The sequence below is a fragment of the Melospiza georgiana genome, chromosome 1 (genome assembly GCF_028018845.1).
Source record: "Melospiza georgiana isolate bMelGeo1 chromosome 1, bMelGeo1.pri, whole genome shotgun sequence".
In the NCBI taxonomy this organism is placed as follows: domain Eukaryota; kingdom Metazoa; phylum Chordata; class Aves; order Passeriformes; family Passerellidae; genus Melospiza; species Melospiza georgiana.
Window position 1 is genome coordinate 47,181,737 of NC_080430.1, and position 14,018 is coordinate 47,195,754.

The window sequence follows — 14,018 nt, forward strand, 5'->3', positions numbered from 1 at the left end:
CAGCGTTGGAAGAAGTGTGGGTAATCAATGACTCTGGTGACCTGGGTGCCTGAACTACACCAACAGAAAATACTCCTAGGATGGTCCACATTTTTAGATGACAATAGTCACAGTTTCTGTTGTGACCAATATATAAACCTGCGGTCCTTCAAATAGTTGAGGTAAAGAGTTGGCAAAAGGATCAATACAGAGGATTCAGAAGAAATAGCAGAAGGTTGTATGTACAAGATGTTGGGGAAGCAAATAATTAAAAATTGAATTGTTTGGTACTTGGTATCTCAGAAGGTAATTTTTTTTCTGGAAAACACTTCAAGTATAGGCACCACTTGAAATATATACAGCAGCAATGAATTACAATCAGTGTGATTCCTTTGTCTTTTGAGGAGGCATATTCTTGTTTTTCTGTGTTTAAGTAAGACAAATTCATCCACAGGACTGTGTCTTCTGCATTTACACTGAGACACATTCTCTTTACACAGAATGAACCACTGAATGAACCATTGAATGAATTTACACAAAATGAACTGCATGCAACAAAGTAATATTTCATCTAGTAGAAAGTGGTCTCCTCTACGTGCAAGTAACACAATCTGGGAAGAGGAAACTTTTTGCTAGGATTCAGAATTATCAACAACTTCATCTGCCCCTGCATATTCCCCCTAAGGGCAACTGCCATTCCCAAACCACAGTATTTACAGAGTTCTGAAGAAGGGGGCATCTGAATGAAAATTACTTGCCTTTACTGTTCTGACTGGTTCATAATACATCCTGGTTTTACAAGGAAACCGATCTCCAGTGATTTATTCAACTTTGTGGGAGGAACCAGTTTTTCTGAATGATGAGACAAAGCCCTCTGTTTTGCCCACCTCTCCCCACTGTATTTGATGTGCTGCTGCTGTTCCCATTATCCTGCCCTGTTTTGGTGGGTGCCATTCTCCTTCTTGGCAGAACTGCTCAATCAGTCCAGCCCCCTCCAGCTCTATCCCCAGAGCAATGGTGTGGTAGGAAGAGATATATTAATAAAGGTAAATTAAACATAACTTTAATGCCTTTCACAATGGCAGGGCATATTAAATTTTAATTCCTGCAGGCCTGATCTCCACATCTTTTGTAAGTGCTGTTTCTTAAGAGGTTGGTACTGTGCAGTATATTCTTTTCTCAGCCCTTCATCTTTCAGCCTGGATGAGCTATGGAGTGAGGCTGGTGCATCACTGCATCGATCCTTTAAAACATCTAGCCTAACAGGGCCTGCCTCATCTCATGAGAAAGTGGATCTCAGAGCAGAAATATAAGAAATGCAACAAATAAATTAGGTGCTTACACAATTCAACAAAATTTCCTGTCACTTCCAATGAGCCAGAAAGAGAAAGAAAGCACCACTTCTGCCACAAAAAAAAAAAAAAAAAAAAAAAAAAAAAAAAAAAAAAAAAAAAATCCACATAGCTTTAACAGGTCAATTGAGCAGGTTTTCTCTTGACAATTTTCAAGCGGGTTTTGCTTCATACATTACATTTGGTGTTCTGTTCCAGCCTGCCAGGCTTGAAGGATAAAATGCCCAAGAGCAGCACAGTACACATTGTTAGCACCTGTGGCAAAACTGCTGCTCCAATGCAAAATGTGTGCTCCAATGCAGGCACCACAGTGGAACAAAGCACTTGTGGGTGTCCTTGCTGATTCCCTACAAATACTTAGTGCACCCCACATTTTGGCTCACACTTGCTGTCCCTTTGCCAGAGATTCTCTGGCAGAGAGCTGGGATCCTCGCACTGCATTAGCACAATCACATCTGCTTCTTATCAACACTTCTAAAATAGTTAAAATCAGGATTGGCAGATCCATGGCAGCTCCTGGGGTTGTCAACCATCCTCCCTATTGGCCTGCCTCCAGCATGGTGCCCAGATGCTCTGCAGTGCTGGAGCAAGGGGCTGCAAACCACCATAAACTCGGATAAATGCACCTGGAGGGGTTGTGAAGAGGAGGAATCAGTTGTCAAAGCACGAGGGCAACTCTTGCACCCAGGCCCCTGCACCCACCCTGCTCCACACGCAGCCCCTTGCTGCTCCATGACTGCACAGAGAGGCCACACACCAGGCTCTCCTGGCGCAGTGTTTAAAGAGCTAAAATGTCAGAATTTGAAAAGGCATCTTGCAAGTATCTTGTCCTACAGATGCCCAGAGCAGGGACACAACCTATTTCACTATCAGGTCCTGAATGAGAACAGAGTTCTGGGTATATTTTTCAGGACATGTGGTTACAAAATTATTTCTAGTGCAGTAAATGCTTGCAAAGCCACCTGTGAAATTTACAGTGGAAATCACAGGCTATGGGAAGAGTGGGAGAAAATGAGCTGCAGGGGTGTCTGCAAGAGGCAGGGCAGCTTCTCCTGTTATCTCTGCCCTGTGCCTGAATTAAAGCTGACCTCCAGGACCCCTAAGAACACCTAATTTAAATATCTTGCACCCACAGGCCTGTAGAAATATCAGATATGAGTCTTGCTGACTTGCAAGGCCAGTTCATAGCACTGACTCTGGTTAGCTGATAGCACATAAAGCGTGATGCACAGCAGCAAGGTCAGAGAGCAGTGGCTGCCTCATCAGCTCAAAATCATGGACAGGACCTGATTTTTGCTATAGGGCAATGAAGCCACTTTTGTTTTTACGGGTCTATCACTCAGTTGCAGGCAGTTGTTGGTGAACTGCTGCTTCTGATGCTTCCAGAGGATCCACTCCTTGGGGAGTGGTGGGTGATGGGAATGTACATCACGAGGTCCAGGAAAAATGAGCCATATTAAATGCTCAGCCCTGACCAGCAGCTTGCACCCTTTGTCTTGCCTTACAAAATGTTGTGTTTCCTTGTGCTTCTTGGTGCTGTTTACAAAGCAAAACAAGATATACCTCGTTAAAATGGAATCACTGTAAGTGACACGAAAAGAGAGCAGGTATTTTAGTAAGAGGCACAGCTTCACCAAGATGTCATGGATCACCACATCCAACTTAATAGAACTGTTCTCATCAGGGGAAAATGAAACTGCAGCTGAGATGACATGTGGAGCTTTTTAACCCATCACAGCTTACCAGCAATCTGGTCTCCACTTCTGATAGAAAAGACTTTCATCCTCAGGGTGAGTGTCTTGAGGGAAGAGTGGTGTCAGTAGTAATAATAAAATGATAGAGATATTTTCTTGTAGACTTGCTAGTGCAGATTTTTGTCTGAACCGCCTTAGTTGCAATGAAAGGAATATCCTCAAGTCTGCACAGGTACATCCCTGTGGCAATACCATCAAGTCAATGAATTTCTATGAACATATTATCTGAGACAGTTGTAACCTGTCTATTCCCAAGCCAGATTGCTAATTATCTCCATTTGCTTTCTATAATGAACTTCTTTCTCTGTGGAGGGCTTTTTGACAAAAAAATCTGTTTCACTCACACCAACAGCAAGCTGACATTCAGATTTCTCCCTCCAAGGGCAGTGATTTCTTTTTTACATTTCTGAGATCAGTCATATGAGGCAGCACCCACTACCCAAGCTACTGCAATCACCTCCTGAACCAAGTGGTACCTGGGCTCAAAACTAGAGGCAACGCCTGCACTCACTCGTGCCTGTAAAAAAACCCAAAGGCATTTTGCTACAATGATGGAAACCCGAGTTGTGTTGGCCTTTAGGACCCAGGATTTTCACAGGTTGTTTCAGTACCTGACATATTTCCCAACGACAGATGCTGCAGCTCTATATTCAGCATGTTTCGGTCTCCTCTGGGAACAACAGGGCGCTTCTCCTTCTCAGGCACTTTCTTGGCCTTTTTGATAAATGCTGTCTAAAAATGCTGCATTTTGAAATGCTGACAGGTTTGTAAAGGCAGACACTAATTCTGCCTTTGAGGACTGTCTGTGGCCATGGCGGCAGCAGGGAGGAGGCAGATCAAGGTTTGCAGACCTGTCCAGTTGCACAAACCGCACAAAGATCTTCTTCTCTCCCTCTGCCCAGGCAAAGCTATCTTTACTCCCCTTCTCCCTCTACTTTTCCTTATTATTGAAATCTCATGGATTTTTTCTTTTACATTTGTTTGTAGAAAATCCACTCTCCCTCAAGAGTAAACTTCTTCCATTCCTATTACACTAGCGCCACGTTCTCTCTTCAACAAGGAATTGTTTCATCTGTATCCTTCTTTGAATATACATTTGGCTTAGAAGTCAAAAAGTATCACTTTCTGGCATCTTTATTTTGAATCAGAAGAGAATACATTTCATTAATTGAATTTCTGCCTATTTTTCTGAGTAATTAAATGGTCTTATAACCCCACTGTTGCCTAGCAATGCGGACACAGTACCACAGTAAACACACTGCTGCTTAGTAAAAAAACTTAGAACACTGTTTAGAAGGCAGTGGGAATGACAAGGCTTGTACACAGCTGTGAGTGAAGATTGCTTAGGACAGTTTTTAGAAATTATCTTGGTGCTGTTTGGCCCAGGAGCATTTGTCAGTGAAAGTGTCTAACACTTGAGCCACCAGCTTTGTAAGGAGTGGTGAGCACACTCAAAGTAAAGAGGACACTGAGGTTTAGAGCAATGTATTGGCTATGTCAGCTTTGTGTACCTGACATTCACCACTCAGGATGGCAATGATGCAATCCAGTGACACGGTTTGAGGTGCAAGCTTGCCAAAAGCAGCCAGGGAATGTGTGATCTGCTGAGATCATCGCTGAAATCAGCTGACTTCCACGCACTGACCTCTACCACAGCAATTCAAATTACATGGCAAATGAGGAATTCAAGATGCTGTGGTCATGGATATAATTGCACCTGAGATGATACAAGGGTAAGAAGGATTCATCTACCAGTGGCAAAAGGTCTGCTGGCAATTCATTATCTCTATACCAGGTTTATAGTGCTGGCATGTCAGGGCTTTGTGCAAAAAAGGCTTGTAAGAAAAACCACTGTGACGGTGTGAAAAATATAAAGTCTAGTTATTGAAGGTGTGATGAGCATAAGAGAACAGATTAATGAGCAGCACATTTAGTGTCTAAATCACTAATAACGGTTTGCACTAGGTACTTGTGTCTCTGGAGAGTATATAGCAATCCTTTGTCATAATTTGTGGGCTTGCTGCATTTTCCCTTTATGCTGTCTGATCACCAGCACAAAGCACATTACTTATTTGGTGGCCCTGTGTAAATTCTGCAGAACAAACCCTCGAGACATGTGTGTTCATACTGAGAGAGCCTGGTCCTTGGCAGAGATGGGATAAGAAACACTCTCTGGAGCAGGCAGCAGAGGACTGAAGGATCCTCTGAGAACAGTTAGTCTGGTACATTTAGGATTGAAAAGACAAGAGATATTCCTGAAACCTGAGTAGGGCATGAGGGCATTGAGTGGGAGAATGTTTCTATAATTAAAGGGCATTGAGAAATCTGACTGAATTTGGCCCACACAGGTGCATTGGCTTTGGTACACACATGTATGTTGTGTTCAGGGGCACGTGCTTGGAGGCTCATGCTGAGCCCTCCACAGTTCTGAAATTCAGCACAAGGAGCTCTTAGAACATACTGCTGGGGGAGAGGAGCTGAGGCTGCCAGCACAAAAAAAGCTGTGAAGTTTAAGCCTCATTTAAAAGCCTCTGCAGTCACCTGAAAATCCTCACTCTAAGGCTCTCAAGGGAATGACAATTCTGAGTTGTCTTTAAAGCTCCTGAAGTACTTAAGGCTATAGATATATTTGTAGGTAATGACACACAGTGGGTAGAGACCGGTAGCATGAAAAACACAGAGCTGATATCCACATTCTGTATTTCTGGAGAGGCACCTGCTTCTGCTGCATAAACCTTGCCATTGCTCCTGAGCCTGAGCATTGCCTGGTAGCTGCACGAGTGGGATGCATGGAGGGCAACCCTGGAGAGTATTTTTGGGCTGAGCATCAGCCAAACAAAGGCTCATTTCCCTGTGGATCTTCATCACATCTCCAGTGAAGTGGGGGCCATCCATAAGTTAAAAATCACACTCCTGACGCAAGAAAGCTGAAAGGTGTAAGCTGAAAGTGTGTTACCTGGGACTGCCAAATTGCTTACCTGAAGGAAACCACCAGGGTGCTGTCCCATCTCCCACCACAGCTGCAGGGTGCACCACTAAAGCACTCTCCGATGCACTGAAAAGAGACAGAAGATGGCCATGAGAAGAGGGAATTGAGATAACCGAGGTGCTGTCCCTTCTCCCTCCCTCTCCTCATCAGAGCACTGAGGTTGGCAGGAGGGAGGGCAGCCTCCGCGCCCTCCCCCTCCCGAGCAAAGCCGAGCCCTGATTTAGCACCTGCTTGGCGGATGCTCACACCATCAAAAGCCGAAGGATGCCCTGAGGTGAAGCTCTATTGATGTGCAATACTTTGAACCAATATATATTTCATTACTGTAGAGAGAGAGACTATGAATCAATAATTCAGGGGTAAGGCGAGGGAAAGGGATCGGTTGGAACCACTGTTGGAGGATGCACTTCGCTTTCTGAAACACTTTAACTGTGTGGTTTTTTCAAAGACCACCTTAATTATATACCTACAGTCTTTTCAGTAAAGTCGTAAAGCCACTGTACTCATCAGAGGAACAATCATTCCTTGCCCCATCACCCTAATCAATGAACAATATTTAACATAACTTTTCAAACCACAGACTTCCTTCTGGATATTGCCTCTGATCCAGCCTCTCTCTGGAGGCAGGGGAAGAGAGGAGACAGAAAATGGGGCTGGGAAACGCTGCGAGAATAAAGAGCAAACCAGTATTAATTGAACAGTAGTCATAAGGAGGGAAGCAATGTAGTTACACTAATTTAATTTTGAGCTGAGACTTGAAGAGGAAGATAAATGGAAGAAGAAAATGAGGAGATAAAGGACTACTGATACAGAAAAAATAACCCTGATTTTCCAGTGAAGCAAACCAGGTTACTTTTTCTGAAGCATTAAGCTGCAATCTCAATTTCCAGCTAGAAATATCTGGAATTTCTGTAATTTCAAAGGGCTTAGAAGAAACCTATTTTGCAAAACATATGCCTATTTCCTTGGAAATACTGACCCAAACTGTTTATTTCCCAAAACATTTTTTTAAAATTGTTGAAATAGTTTGTTTCCAAAGGCATAAATTTCAAATAAAAATCTTCTGATATGGGGGTTAAAATATCTTTATCGCACTACACTTTAGAGATGGTTTTTGAATGTGTAAAATGGTGGTAGCAAAATGAAACACTTTTTTTTTTTTTTAATATAGACTGAAATTTTTTCTTCATGTTTCTTGATTTTGTCCTGAAAATTGCATGAAATGTTTTCCTAACCTGTTTTCTCCCTTCGTGGTAACCTGTGCAAGAACAGCAAAATGACACCTTACTTGAAGTGGCACGACATTGGACTGGTACACATTTTCTTCCATGGACTGCACTGAAAACATTTATCTTGTCCATATGAGAGAAGCTGGTTTTGAAGACGAAACTTAATATTACCTGTGTGTAAATTCTTGTGATTCATTTGTAAAACTTGCATCTCTCTGAGCACTCATGTGTTCAATAAGAAACAGAACAAAGGCTGGAATTTCTCTTTAGATTTTCTTGCAAGAGAAAAAAAAGAAGAAGAAAAAAGAAGAAATAGCCTGAGGTGTATTTTATTTGGAAAATATAAAAGTAAAGGCATAAGTAGGTTAACTTCAAGCTGACAAGGCACGGTTAGTCATTAATTAATTAAATTTGCAAATTAACTCCTGACAGAATTTCCACTAACTTTAGCAGCATTTGGTTGCCACTCCAGGTGATTTCGCAGGAGACTTTTTAAAGTGAAATAACAGATAAAGAATAAAGGAGGTTCAGTGGTTCAGTATTTGTCACAGCAGTAATCAAGCTGACACACTTAGACAATAATTATGGGGTGTTTTCTGAGGCTTTCCCACCTCCTCTGGCATACTGGGCTGAGGGGTCATGGCTTGACTGCCCCTAGGACTGGGGAGCAGACACATCCCAAGGGTCCTACTTGCCTCTGTGGTTCACCTGAAGTCAAGTATTTGCTTCTTCCAATGCTTCTTCACTTAATGTCTTTGTAGATTCATTCACAGGACTCATCAACATAATGACAGACATCATTTGGCGCTACACTGGAGATTTTATGGCCCCTGATATCGTTTGCAGGGTCGTTCGCTACTTCCAGGTACAAAAACCTCGTGCTTTGTGCCCCCATAGCAGTAAACTCTGACAAAAACGCTGTGTAGAATTTTTTCTAGCAGCAAAAGTGCTAAATGTTGAAAATGTTCATTTAAAGATCAAACACGTTAGAGCATATTAAATATTTTAAATTTTGTGGACAGGAAAAGCGAAAAATACCTGTGTGAATATACAAGGGGGTGGAGGGTTTTCCTTTTCTTTTTTTTTTTTCCCCCATTAAGCTTTGAAACATTCCTAGTTCAGAGTTCTCACTGACATCACCTTCTGCAATAAATGTGTCTCAACTGTTGTCCTGTTATGCTTTCTGCCCCAGGTGGTGCTTCTCTATGCCTCAACTTACGTCCTCGTGTCACTAAGCATAGACCGGTACCATGCCATAGTTTACCCCATGAAGTTCTTGCAAGGAGGTAGGAGAATTTCAGTACCTTGTTCTTGCTGTAGACATTATTGGGCAATTTTTTTAGTTCTCAAAATTCTAAACCTTGTTGCTATGAATTATTCATTCCTGCTCTAGCTGCATTTGAACTCTGTTACAGTTTTCCAAGGGACGAAGTAGTTGTGGTTTCAAGATTTATTAAACTCCACTTAGCCCTCAGCAGTTTTTACAAGTATTGTGTTAGCAAAGAATGAAATGACATTTTAAAAAGCATAATGGTTTTCATTATATTCCAGGATTTTTAGAAAGTTTTAATGGACAAAAGCTATCCCTTGTTCCACTATCCTGACTGTAGGAGCTGAGACATCTATAATGTCTATTTATTCACATTAAAAAATAACTTGGATGGAGGGTGTACTGAGAATTCACACAATAATTTCATGTATCTTCAAAAGACATAGCATATAAGTTTGGATATCTATTGTTTCTTATCATTTCCTCTGTTTGTTTGGTTTCTTTTTTTTTTTTTTTTTTTTTTTTTTACAGCACTCAGATATATCCTGGCCTCTTAGCAGTACAGTTTAAAAAAAATTATTTCTTCCCCACAGAGCCAAAGTGGGGTGCTAAGAATGTTGCACTGAGTGAAGAAACAGAAATTGCAGGTGGGGAGGAAGAAGAACAGTTACAAGAACCATGAGGTCTGGAGGATGTGCTTTAATCAGATGCAAGTATCATTCTTGTTTTGGAGCACTGATGGCTTTTGCCAGACAGCTCCATTCAGGGGATCAGATTAATGGTCCTTCCTGGCCTTAAAAACCTGTGAGTCAATCACAGCTCTGACAGTGTGCAGCTTTGGCAGATGTTAAGGTCTGAAAGCTTCAAAAACTTGTGTAAAATTTAGCTTTATATTCCCCAGTGTGTAGATCAACTCTTTCAGCACAGGGAGATGGATATCAAGGTTTTCTCAGTGGGCTTTGGAAGAGGTGGCATTGCTCTACAGCTCCTTCAGGAGGGCTCATCAACCAGGCAGGGTGGGGGCTCATAAACCTGCTGGCTGAGCAGGACAGACCTGCTGGCATTTCTTCTTCATGCATGGCACAGGAAAAGCAGTGCTTGTTAAATTACTGCCTGGGTATAGTAAAGAATTTGATGGGTAATCTTTGAAAAGCACTTTGAAGTTGAAAAAGAACCCATGAAAAATCACTTCAAATCTTCATAAAAGCCTTTTAAAAATCCCATTTCCTATACCTAGACCATAAAGGGTTTTTTTGTTTGATTTTTTTTTTTTTAAACTGGAGAAAAGCAGATGTTGCCTCAGTTGAGGGTGGCATAGTCATCAGCTGGGTGCAGCTCTGGTGAGGGGAAAAAGGTCACAAGCAGAGAGAACACTGACAAAACCCATCTGCCTCTTGCAAGGTCTGGCTACACACTGATGCACAAGCAAAGTCCATGTTCAAAGGAAAAAAGAAGAGAGCTGTAAATCCAAAAGAAGGCTCTAGAGAGGTATATTTTAAACATAGCAACTTTCTGGAATGTACATAAAATAATCACCTTTTGCACCCAGGTATTCCTTGCAGAGGTGCTGTGTGGGACGCTTTTGAAATGCCCTCTTAGCTATTCTACAGATGGAGAACAAAGAGATTTACAAATCTTTGTCATTGGTGATGACACAGAGGAACTTCATGAATAGTTCTGAGTCAACCTATGGCAAATTTCTTTGCAAAATGAAACACTCATCCCCCCAAAATCCTTCAATCAAGAAACAAAAGAGTTCTTTCTTCTTATTGATTTGAAAAATTATGGTTCCATGTAGCCTTGAAATATCATTTTAGAAAAAAAAAAAAGTCAAACATTCCACTTTGAAAATGTCAAACTATTTTTTTTAATTGTGGTTTAGTTACTAGCCTCAAGTCCTGTTATAAAGTATTTGCAATGAGCTGTTCTTTGCATGGTTTTTAAGAAAACAAACTTCAACAGCTGAATATTTTATACATATCAAATACATCAATGACCAGAGAAAGTGCAGTATGGGAAAGAAACATGCCTTTTAATCCTAAAGCTTTTACTATGAGACATCTAATTCTACAACCAAAAGGGTATTAAGAAAAAATTGTAAAATAAAGATCAAAAAGAAAAGAAACTGAGAAATTATAGCAGAAAATATTTTATGAATACTTCATCATGTTTGAAAGGTATGTGCAAATGGCATGCAAACTAAACAACAGGTGAAAAAAGAACTGCTGAAGAAAATGACAAAACCCAAAAAGGCGTAAACTGATCCCTGTGGGGCTTTGGGCTGGAAACAGCGCTGTCACTGAGATTCTGGATTTAAAACCTAATTTTAAGGTGGCACTCAATTTATCAAAGGATTGCATAGTATTGACATTCTGGATAGCAGAAAGCAAAGTTCCTTGCAAGAGGTGACCCCCTGTCCCGTATTGCTGGGAGCAGAGAGATGCTCTCAAACCCGCTGTCACAGGGCAGGGGTGGTGGGAGCAGAGCAAAGGCAACAGTCACAAGGAAACTTCTTTTAGGAGAGTCAGAGCTCACAGCTCCCAGTCCAGCCCTGGGAGTTAGTCTTGGCCACCACAGTTTGAAAAGCTCTAAAGGAAAATGCTCAGACTGGTTCAATAGAATATTGTATTTCAAAAGTTATTTGTTTGATTTCATTTATAACTGATACAGCTCTAGTTATGGGATTTTCTGGCATTTTGAGCATATTAGAGCAGCTATTAAAAATGCAGCATAAAAAAAGCCCTGCTGGTGAGGTAGAAAATTGACATTATTCCAACAAAACAAAAATCTGCTTACCTATCAGTGCCCTGTAAACACTTTAGACTAGCAAGGCCATATTCTACCAAATGCAAGGGACATTTAAAAAATAAAAATAAAGGAACATTGCAGGAAAAGTGCTATGAAACACAAGGAAATATCTCTATTGCCAACCCAAATTACCCAGTTCTGTTCAATATACAGTAAAAAAAAGGTTTCTTTTCCAGCTCTGATCATTTTTAGTTAGAAAAACACTGAGGCTTGCATGAGTTAGCTCACATTTGAAATGTCCTTTCTGTGATGAAATATTTTGTGAAATTTATTCTTAATATTCCTTTTGCTAAGTTTATTCCCTTATGCTTTGGGAAATTTCACTGTTCTCTTTTGCCTGTACAATATTTATAGCCTTAATCTAACTCTCTCACTTAGGCAGATGTCATCAGAGTTCCCTTAAGCCTTAGATTAGCAAGACCATGCTTTCCTGAACGTGGGTAGCATTTAAAAATGAGCAGGATAACTGAGTATTTGCAACTGATGTTTTATAAAGCATAAAATTACTTCTTGAATGTTTCGCCCACATGCTTTTGTATTGCTCTTAGAGCTTCAAGGAGGAAAGACATTCTTCTTGATATGCATAATTTAAAGTGGTTTTCTATTTCACACACAACCTCGGGTATTTTTTAGGACAATAAAGTATTTGAACACTAAAGCTCCCAGATTAAAAAAAAAAAAAAAATCTGTCCCCATATGTTCCTCTTGCAATCTGGCTGAGGAGGAATAAGTGTCACTGATAATCATGGGTACTCCACAGATAAGCCCTTTTTCCCCACACTTTTCAGCTAGAGCTAACTGGATTTTAGCCAGAAGATGCAGGTTTTTGAAAATTAAAGCTTTGGAACTTTGTGCTCCAACCCATTGATATTTACGAAATCTTGTGGGTGCCACCAGACATCATCTCATTTCCCACTTGCTTTTCCTCACTTGGCAGTGGCCAGAAGTCAAGAGGATGAAGTAACCCAAACCTGCTGGAGGTTTTGAGGTCCTTTAGCTCCCGTTCTTCGCCATGAAGTCCAGCAGGATCTCCCAGTTCCTGTATTTTGCAGCAGATAAAACAGGGCTGGGCACTTGATCACCGTCATCTGCCCTGTCTTGTGGTTAGCAGCCCACTCCTGGCATGGCATGGGTTCATCAGCAGGAGCTAAATTTTATTCCTACCATCATACAGAGAAGGGCAGGTGATGCCCAGGCTCTTCAGGCCCATGTTTCTTTGGGACAGTAAAATTGCAGATGGAGTTAAAGGCAATCTTGTTCCGATCCTGAGCTGAGGCATTTTCTTTTTCCTCCTAGGAAATGTTTTGCAGTCTTTCTCACTTCAAGGTGCATCACTAGGCATGCAGTAGGGCAGGTCTGAGGTCCTTCACACCCATAAGTGATGTTCTCTCGGTGGCACAGAGCTACCATTTGCATTTCATGTTTCTGACTTGCTGACCCTGACCAGTGCCTTTCTCAGAGTGTTTCAGATTCAACAGGCCCTAAGCATCCTTAAATAAAACTTGCAAAAATACAAGCTCTTAATGACATGACAATTTATCATGAGAAAGAGATTAAATCCTTTTTCTCCTTTGAAGTCTTTTCAGCACCAGCCAGCTGCAGGCTAAAATTCCCTTTCTTCACAGAATTTCCTCCTCCTCCCTGCCTTTCTGTTAATAGTGCTGTGAGGGTTCACTGTCACCAACAACCCCACTGACACTGTCTGTTTGACTCTGTTACACAGAAAGGCAGGCAAAAGTGCTCATTGGAGTGGCCTGGAGCCTCTCCTTCCTGTTTTCCATACCCACTCTGATTATTTTTGGGAAACGGCAGCTCTCCAATGGGGAAGTGCAGTGCTGGGCTCTCTGGCCTGATGACTCCTACTGGATCCCCTACATGACAATTGTGGCTTTCCTGGTGTATTTCATTCCTCTGATCATAATCAGGTGAGTCCAAAGCCCAGTCAGCAAATGTGTGGTGAATGCTGTCAAGTGTGCAATCAGCTTAATGCTTTAATTTCTAGTCATTCATTACAATTTCATTTCCATACCTGCTGCATAGCTGTTTTGGTTTTTATCACATAATACAGGGGTCATTGTACTTGCCCTGGGTGTTCTCTGTGTGGTATTAACAGCCAGAAACATTTTCTCTGAAAAAAGGAACGAATCTCTAAGTGTGTCCACTTATCTCCACAGCTTCAGGCTTGAAAGATATCTTTATAAACCCAGTATGAATATTTGTCCATTATTACAAAAGATAATTTTAATAAAAGAACAGGAAACTGCACTTAACACTAATTAAACTAAAATTAACTTGAAGTGCTCTCAAGCTTCACAATACTCGACAAGGATTCCTTCACCAGGATTGGAAAGAAATCTCCAAGTGCTCCAAGTAGTTGCCAATTATCCTAAAGTATGAACAAATGTACTTCTTCCTGTTTTGTAATAGGAAACCTAAGCTAGGAAACCTAAGCAGATATTTGAGACTGATTTGCCTCAAATCACAAAGACAATCTGCAGAAACTGTATAAAACTGAGGTCAATCAATATCGCAGACTTCGTGATCAGCCTCCCTCTAGAGCACTGCCATTAGCTGCTGTGGAACAGAAGGTAACTGGCCCTGAGGAGCCACCAATGCACAAGAGCAGTCAAAATCAGA

The 14,018-nt window shown here is 41.2% G+C and overlaps 1 protein-coding gene across 1 annotated transcript in view; it reads left to right on the top strand.

Moving 5' to 3' along the window:
* Positions 1-14,018, top strand: part of NPSR1 (neuropeptide S receptor 1) — a 93,703-nt gene that overhangs the window by 66,358 nt on the left and 13,327 nt on the right. The window contains exons 4-6 of the mRNA XM_058030025.1: positions 8,065-8,168; positions 8,496-8,589; positions 13,105-13,306. Coding sequence (XP_057886008.1) covers positions 8,065-8,168; positions 8,496-8,589; positions 13,105-13,306 — 400 coding nt within the window. The remainder of the gene's footprint in view (positions 1-8,064; positions 8,169-8,495; positions 8,590-13,104; positions 13,307-14,018) is intronic.